Source organism: Mandrillus leucophaeus, unplaced genomic scaffold (assembly GCF_000951045.1).
Source record: "Mandrillus leucophaeus isolate KB7577 unplaced genomic scaffold, Mleu.le_1.0 Scaffold134, whole genome shotgun sequence".
In the NCBI taxonomy this organism is placed as follows: Eukaryota; Metazoa; Chordata; class Mammalia; order Primates; family Cercopithecidae; genus Mandrillus; species Mandrillus leucophaeus.
Genome location: NW_012101299.1, coordinates 3934561 through 3943714, shown reverse-complemented (window position 1 = coordinate 3943714; position 9154 = coordinate 3934561). Strand labels below are relative to the sequence as shown.

Here is a 9154-nt window from a genome sequence, read left to right as displayed (position 1 = left end):
CAATCTGCCGCGAGAACCTGGGGCCGTGAGCCCCCCTTGCCGTGGGCCACCGCTAATCTGCCGCGAGAAGCTGGGGACGTGAGCCACCCTTGCCGTGGGCCACCGCTAATCTGCCGCGAGAACCTGGGGCCATGAGCCACCCTTGCCGTGGGCCACCGCTAATCTGCCACGAGAACCTGGGCCCGTGCGCCCTCCTTGCCGTGGGCCACCGCTAATCTGCTTCTGTCCCTCTAGTTCTGCCTCTGCCTCTGTCACACAGATTTGAGGCAGGGTGGCGTCCTGCGCTGGCAGAATCCACTCGAGAGTCACCGTGCTGTTGGGGCCTTGGGAGTTTGCCCCTCCTGATGCTAAGTAGTAAGTATCCCTTAGACGGCGTCTCATGGTTTATCCTTTCCCCAACTGAGGGGCATGTGGGCTGCTTCCAGTTTCTGGTGAGATCCGAATACGACTGAGGCTGCCGCCCCTGCACAGAGGCAGACACTCTGTACCTTAGGAGAGAAGCACCAACTCCACTGCAAACGGCACAGCCCCACGGACAGCACTCACGTGAAGGCGGTGCAGGCAGCCCAAAGAACCAACTGAGTTTTGGCTGCATTTATTATCAATTCATGTTGATTAAACGCTCAGATTTATAACTCATGATTTTGATGAATAACAGTGGGAAAAACTATTGTTTAATAAACGTAGTTTGAAAGGCCAAAAATTTCAAAACATGAAGTCCACCAGACGAGAAATAACAGAAGTCCTTCTGAGTACAAAGGAGAAGCCAGACCCGCTGACTAGGGAGTAAGGGCTCTCCTCAAAAGAACCCTTTTAGAGACAAAGGGTAACTAGCGAGACGGGACGTATTCAGCAAAACAGCAAGGCCACAGAGAGGCAAAGGAAGCTCAGGACTTCCACTTCAACTAGGCACCCCAGTTTAGAAAATAAAGCCCTAATTATCAGAATCCTAAAACGAATCATGTTCTCCCTGTATTTCATCCTAGTTTGAAGCAAATAAAAGAATATGTATTAACATTACTTAGAAGTATCTCATAAAACTACACAGGTACATTTAAAATTTTTTTTAACGAGATGCGGTCTCAGTATGTTGCCCAAGCTGGTCTTGAACTCCTAGGCTAAAGTGATCCTCCTGTCTCAGCCTTCTAAGTAGCTGGGATTATAGGATCTTTAAAATCTTATTACAACTAATTATAGAAACTATACCAGGAAGTTTTAAATGAAGAATCAGAATAGCTTTATTATGAAGATTTATATATTTTTAAGCAATTCATGACAACCAACAGCCACTGACAAGGTTATCTGATACTTTCAGTCAAAACTCCTCAATCTCCAGCCTGAGCAACACGGCAAGACCCTGTCTCAAAAAAACCCCACAACCCCCAATCTTTATATATCATTAAATGTTCTAATGAGGAACTACTAGAGGCAGATTAATAGGAACAAGATGACTAACCCAGGGATGCACGAATCCAACAGCGTGAGCGGATGGTCACAAGAATAGCCCCGTCCTTCCTAAGCAGCATCAGACTCAGTCACCCAAAACTCAAAAAGCAAATCTACTTACTTATTTTACAGCATCTCATTAATAGGTCAAAATGTGTACACAAATGCTTACTTCAGAAGCTTTTCAAAAGCATCCAAAAAATCTTCACTTGTCATTATTGTGCAGAATATGTTTCTCCGGATGTCTGTGTTCATCCTCTGCTTCCGGGCGAGTTCTAGGATCTTTGAGCTGACCTAGATGGAAGCACGATGAATGGACAAGTCACACACATGTCTCCATGGAAACTGCTTCCTGAGAGATACCACACTGTACTTCAGTGTCACTGAATCCAACTGTGAGGTCTATGTGGGCAGATCAGCGTCAGCACCACGTTCACTCTCGGGCAACGCCCCTCTGTGCAAGGGGGACACACAGGGAAGCCACAGCCGCTGGGGAGAAAACACTCATGGGGGAGGCTTCTCAGTTGTGGTTCAACCTCAGGGCAAGTGACGATGAATAAAGCAGAGAGCCAGTCACTGGCAGAGCCTGGGGAACCGTGACCACCACAAGTGACACAGAATCTGGGACAGGGAAGGACATGAGGGGGTAACGAGGGAAGTCTGGGTGAAAAATGGACTTGAATTTCCACAATGTGAAATCCATGGCCTGTGGCCTAGAATGCACAGCCCAGGCAGGGCAGCACGAGGGGTCTCGGCAATGGGCTCCTGCCCCGTGAGCGTTCAGGTCCTCATGCACTCCCCTGCCCCATGTCATTCAACTTTCAGATCTTTTAAAGTCCAGTAAAAAGATACAACAGAAACAGAATAATTACATCACAATGTAATATTAATAGCAATTTCTATTAAGCCTCCAAATAAACCTTGTACATTTCAGTGACCATTCAAGAACAGTAAGAGAGCTGTTCCAGGTAAGGCTGTGATCACACATCACACGGGGGGGTGCCACTGCCTGGCAGCTTTGAGCATGGGCGTGCCTACCGTCCCCGCAAGCTGCTTCTGCAGGTGTGTATGGTGACTGTTGTCGATCATCGGGGCCCCACTCCAGGCAGACCCCACAATCCACCAGCGACCCGTCTGCTCCGCATTCAAGATGCTGTCCCAGGAGACGCGAAGCTGAGTCTCAGAACCTGAGCCGGCGCTGCGGACCTGATTAAGAGAGAAGAGCTAATGAAACGCTTTTAATTGGTTCATATTCTGTACTTCCATCCCTGGTGGCTTTGTTTTTGACCATGACATTTCTGGTGCATGAATACTGGAATACTGGATGATTAACCTGTTTGGAAAAATGCCAAAACTAGCAGTAAACTCGGTGTTTTGTGTTTGGGAGTCCAGCACCCCAAACGCGTTGTTTGGAAAGCTGCCCCAACAGGGGAAAGTGACAGAGCTGCCTCAGGCTCAGTGGCAGGGCAGTACATGCCTGGAAGAGCCTGGGTCAAGGACGATGTGGACTTGAGATGACAGGGGCTGAAAGACTCACTCCGGCAGGGAGCTGCTCGGTCTCCATCCTGGCTGCATGTCAGAGACGGTCCAAGGACCTGCGTCATCCGATTTCCTTGGTCCAGGTGGGGACCCGGCCTTCTCTTAAAGCATCGGATGATCCAATGATGCAGCCTAAGTTCAGCACCCGGGGCAAGGCAAACAGGATGCTCACCCAACATGGGCTTCCCCACGCATGGACACTCTGCACGAGCGCGCCCAGACCACTGGGAGAGCCCCCGAGGAAAACCGAGCAGCCTTCCCTCTGCCTCTGAGCACGCTCTCACTCACCAGACACCGCCCTGACTTGCAGGTCTGACTATTTCTTGATTTTCACGGCAGGCTCATGCTGACAGGGAAGCTCTGAGCAAAGCAGAACTGAAAGTTCCTTGACTTACCAAAGCTCTCTGCAGTTTCCTCAGCTTCTCCACAGGCTCGGGGTCATAGCCTGGAATTTTGCGCATGTCATTGTTCTTCAGGGCCAACATCGTCTCTAGCATGAACCGAATCTTTAAGAAAAATGAAAAAATTGAAAGTCCATCATTTCAAACAGTCTAAACGGCCCATTCAAGTTGGCAAGAAATCGACCACACCTGATGCGCATGGCCGCCACTGCCACGATATAAAGTCAGGACGGCCGTTAGGCAGAGACGGTTTAAACTAGTCTCAGCCGCTTACTCAGGGCTACATAATACCTCAAAACAGAAATGTGTCCCCCAACGTCAAGTGGGAACCCAAACTCCCCAGAGATCTCACTTTCCCTTCTGCTCGCCACACACCTCGCCCTTCCGCACCGTCCACACCTCCTCGGCCGCCCTGGCCCCTACTGTGCTCCTGCTCCCACCCTGGCCTCCAGTGACCTGCTCTGGACATCTTCTCTCCTACCACTGGCCTTGTAATTTTTTAAACTTTAAAACTGGAAGTAATGTCATACTTACAGAAAAGTTGCAAGAACAGCACAAAGAATTCCCACATACCCTCTGAGATGTCCCCAAATGTCAACTTCTTATTGATACAAATTCATATACCATAAAACTCACTCATGTAAGGTATATAATTAGGTGGCTTTTAGTACATTCTGTGCAACTATCACCACAATCAATTTCAGAACTTTCTCATCACCCCAGAAGAGAAACTCCAAGCCCATTAACCACCATTCCCCGTTTCCCCGACTCCCCAGCCAGCACCCCAGCTCTAGGTGGCCACTAATGTACTTTCTGTCTTATTCTCCATTTTAAACCACCATTTAACCCGCTGCTCCCATTCCCTTCTCCAGCCCCCTCCTCTTCAGACTGGTTTCTCCGGTGACCAGGATAAGCCAGTAAGGACCGCTGTCACAATTCAGCCCAAAACACAAATCCCTTCCTCCTCTTGCTGGTCCTCAGCATCCCACACGGGCGTGAATTCTTCCTGAGGACACTAGGGGTCCCCGGCTCCTGGGACCACCCTCATTTCCTTCTCACCTGCCAGCTCTCCCTCCTCCCTGCAGCTAAACGTCAGTGCTCCTTAACCTGAAGGTCCTCTTCACAGCCTGCCCCGCCAGGCAAGTCCACCCACGTCCACGGCTCCCAGGACCCCCTCTACGAGAGCAGCCCGGAATCCCTTCCGCCCACTTTGTTCACAGCTAACCCAGTCTTTCCAAAACGGAGGTGCCTGTCCTTCTAAATCCTCACCTCCTCCTGCATGGTCCCCTGTGCCCCTGACAGGTGACCCTGAGCCCTCCTTCCCTTCACCCCAATCCACATGAGGTCTAGTCACTTCTGACGCCCATGTCCACACCTGCTGCCACGATCCCGACATTTGCCACCACCTACTCCCCAGCTCCTGCAAAACTCCTCCTGACTCCAACCACCTTGCACCTCTTTCTATCTTGGAGTCTAAGTGACCATCAGAAGGAAAACTCCAACCTGTCATTCAGCTGCTGGGACCCTTCTGAGGCCCCCAGGATAAATCCTTGATTCTCTGCAATAATTAACAAGGGTCCAGAGACCTGGACTCTGCCTTTTTCTCTTGTGACGGCCCCTCCAGGCTCTTACACTAACCCTTTTCGGGTTCTTCCCCAAAGGGTTTCTCAGGAACACACGGTTCCACCCATCTCATCATCTGAACAGCACACAAGGTGGGAGCTGAGATCAGTTCCTGTCTTACAGAGGGGGAAACTGAGGCTAAGAAGACCCAGGTTACGCTGCTGTCAAGTGGCAGAGCCCGAAGTCCAACCCAGGCTTACCCTAGAGTCCCAGGTCCTGTGGCCTCCTTGGTAAATATGTTTTGCATAAATGAATGTTACATAAATCAATTTTTAAATTCACAAAATATTTTCTGAGTTCTTAGTAAAGGAATAAGGTCCATTCACATATTAAAGCCAGAAAACGGGACGAGACAGAAGAAACAGAAATCACTAGGAAAGGAAGAGTGTAATATTTACCCCAGATACTGATTTCTAGGTTCTGGCCAGTTTGTGGGCTTTAGGGACTTAGGAAGCAGATCAAGTGTTGCACGCGTACCCTGGTCTGGTCCTGAAACTCGCTGCTTGCCCTGCTGGCTCTAGTCTGGGCTTCAGTGATCAGTTCCTTAAGTGATAAAGCATCATCTTTTCTCAGTGAAAAACCCACGTTTTTCAGCATTAACAAGATCAGTTCAATATCTTTTTCGGTGAAAGTTCCAATCAGTTTTTTCAAAATGTCGAAGATGAGGAGAGACTGAACCACGTGGAAGTTGTATAAATGGGCGAGGATGGTGAACAGGTTGTCACACTCTTTCCCTTCGCTTCCATGTTTATAGATGGCATCGAACTTCCTCACCACCGCCTCCAGAAAGTGGGCACCAACCTGAAAGAACCGAACAGAAAAAAGATGATTATGTTATTCCTAGAAACCTTCCTTTCTCCTTCAACACACAGAACTGGCACTTTCTAAATTAACAAAGTGTCCACAAGGCAGGGCATTCCAACAAGGCATCCCTCAGCAACCCAGAGCAGCCAGCCAGAGCACCCCAGCCTGGATGCAAGGGCACCTTCCTCTTGTTAATATCAACAACAAACGGGCATTGTTTGGCCAGCAGCCGTTCTGACTCCTTGGGAAAAATAAAACTGTTAAAAATGATGTTAAAAATACATCTACATCTCTAAAAATGTTCTACTACTGGCCAGGTGCGGTGGTTCACGCCTGTAATCCCAGCAATTTGGGAGGCGGAGGTGGGTGGATCACGAGGTCAGAGATATCGAGACCATCCTAGCTAACATGGTGAAATTCCGTCTCTACTAAAAATACAAAAAAAAAAAATTAGCCAGGCGGGGTGGTGCACGCCTGTAACCCTAGCACTTTGGGAAGCTGAGGTGGGTGGATCACTAGGTCAGGAGATCGAGACCATCCTGGCTAACACAGTGAAACCCTGTTTCTACTAAAAATGCAAAAAAAAAAAAAAAGAAAATTAGCAGTGCGTGGTGGTACATGCCTGTAATCCCAGTTACTCGATAGGCTGAGGCAAGAGAATCGCTTGAACCCAGGAGGCGGAGGTTGCAGTGAGCTGAGATCATACCACTGCACTCCAGCCTGGGTGACGGAGTAAGACTCTGTGTCCAAAAAAAAAAAAAAAAACTGTGTCCAAAAAAAAAAAAAAAAAAGTTCCACTACCTAACAATACTCATTTCTTAAAAGATTTTTTGCAGATTTTTACCCCAAATTAATTTCTTACAAGGAAGCAATACAAGTGATTTCTAAAATAGAAGAACGCAACACATTCTGAATATCAGAGTATATATCAGAGCCAAATAGACAGGTACTTAATAACCTCTGGAAGGGCCCCAGGTGCCACAGAGCAGAGCCCTACTTTCCCAGGGCTGAGTCTCTGGCACTAAGGTAGCCTGTGAATACACTCACTTGGCTCAGCCAGTGGTCTGAGAGGCACTGGGCCCTGAGGGGGACCAGCAGGTAAACCAGACACAAACCTGAGGGGCGGAACTGGGGCGAGGAACTGCCAGGCCTGGTGGAGCTAAGCAAGGCCTAAGTGTTTTCCTTGTGCTATTCTGGTACATTCTGTCCTGAATTCCATAACTGTGGACTGAAGGATGAGAAGACCAGGAAGTGGGTCTGTGTGGTCTTCAGCAAGATCCTGGACCTCTGTTTTTTCAGTGTGTAAAACAGAGATAATAAAACCTGAAGGCAGAAACAGTAGTTTTCAATCTTGCCGGCAACACTATCGTGTCATCATTTTCTCTCAAATCTCAGCTTAAGCTAGGACTGGAGGGAAAAGGTGGAAGCAGGGACATGGTGGTGACACAGAGTGGCCCCCACAGCCCAGCCAGGAGATGATGGCCTAAACGACGCAGCTGCGCTGGACCAGGGATGAAGGGGCTGGGCACCACAGTGACGCATGGTAGTGCATGACACTGGCTATAAAAGTTGAAGGGTCTGTGACTCCCAGGTTTTCGGTCTGGGTAACCAGGAACTACGTGAGGGACAGCAACCTAGCGGATCTGGACAAAACCAGCTCAGCGGTTATTAAGCTTCAACAGGAGTCATCCAGACAGGACTGGATGGAGATGTAAGGGTGTCAGTGAAAATCGCAGGCAAGGCTGAGATCCACCAGACAGGCTTGAGTGTAATGGGGAAGTACACAGACATCATTGCTAGACTGCAAAAAAATCAATGCTAGAAGAATCCAGAGAAAGGCAACAGATTGGCAGAAGGCCACAGTGACTTACCGGAGGCTAGCTCTGATGGACTAGATACACACTTCAGTTCATAAAGACCTGAGAAAACTGTAGTTTCCAATTTAAGCCCCTTCAATGAAGATAAACTGGAAGACACATTCTATTATGGCTACTAGGTTATATTCAAATATAATTTTTAAAAGTAAATTAGAATTCTGTAGACATCAATAAAAATTCAGGCATAAAACATATTCAAGTATGTTGTGGCTGTGGACACCTTTCAACACTGTCTTCTTGGCCTTTAACGCCTTCGCTTTGGCTTCGGCTTTAGGAAGGGTAGGAGCTTCCTTCTTCGCTTTCTGTGCCATCTTCAAGTATGTTTTCTTTTTTTTGAGACGGAGTCTCACTCTGTCACCCAGGCTGGAGTGCAGTGGCGCCATCTCGGCTCACTGCAAACTCTGCCTCCCAGGTTCACGCCATTCTCCTGCCTCAGCCTCCCAAGTAGCTGGGACTACAGGCGCCCACCACCACGCCCGGCTAATTTTTTGCATTTTTAGTAGAGATAGGGTTTCACCATGTTAGCCAGGATGGTCTCGATCTCCTGACCTCATGATCCACCGTCTTCGGCCTCCCGAAGTGCTGGGATTACGGGCGTGAGCCACCGCGCCCGGCCATATGTTTTCAATTATGTAAATTACATCAAAATTTCTCAAAATTCTAAATCTGAAGTTCCATTTAATGTCTTCAAATTAAATATAACAGCATAACATTTAAGAATATAAGTAAAATTCATGTTGGTAAAGTTATTCAAGCACATCCTGTACGTTAATTCCGACGTGGAAATTTTAACACGAATATACATAGATTGGGTTTTTGAGTTTTAAAGGACTTACAGAAGCAGTTCAGCAGCTGACACCAACATCTTTAACACAGAATGTTTTTCTCAGTACAGCACTGAAGGCAGCTGAATGGAGCCAATGCCCTGAAAGCTTATCACATGCTGGCAAAGTTTCCGTGGATGTCACTAACTAAAGTACCGTAACGACTTCCGCTCAGAACAAGTCATTTCACTGTCCTTCATGCAATTAGCAAAGGTTTAAATGAAAGTAGGCCCAATAATCTCATGTTTTCCAATCAAGTGAATTCCTGATGCGCTGTGGGTGGTCAGGGTCTACTGCTTTTCCTGTAACTCACTGATATACTGCCTGCACTAAGATCATTCTGATGATTAAGTCAGCTGAAGCACACCAGTATCCTCTAGGAGGACAGGGAGGCACCAAGAAGTCACAGAATGGCCCTGATCATGGTAATCACAGGGCCCAGGAATAGCACCCAGTGATTCCGTCACTTTGTAATGACAAGAAAACAGACTCCCACATTCTCATACATGAAAATGAGGAGAGCTCTTAGAAATAAAAAATAAACAACAAAAGACGGTTCCCAAAGCAGCTGGTGCAGACTTTTTTTTTTTTTTTGAGATAGAGTCTCGCTCTGTCACCCAGGCTAGAGTAGTACAGTGGT

General features: G+C 47.8%; 1 protein-coding gene across 1 annotated transcript in view; it reads right to left on the bottom strand.

Annotated features, from left to right (window-relative positions):
- The window catches only part of NOM1 (nucleolar protein with MIF4G domain 1), a 32959-nt gene that overhangs the window by 15493 nt on the left and 8312 nt on the right, over positions 1 to 9154 (bottom strand). Inside the window, exons 4-7 of the mRNA XM_011973092.1 lie at positions 5487 to 5810; positions 3381 to 3491; positions 2485 to 2652; positions 1619 to 1740 (exon numbers count right to left, since the gene is read on the bottom strand). Coding sequence (XP_011828482.1) covers positions 1619 to 1740; positions 2485 to 2652; positions 3381 to 3491; positions 5487 to 5810 — 725 coding nt within the window. The remainder of the gene's footprint in view (positions 1 to 1618; positions 1741 to 2484; positions 2653 to 3380; positions 3492 to 5486; positions 5811 to 9154) is intronic.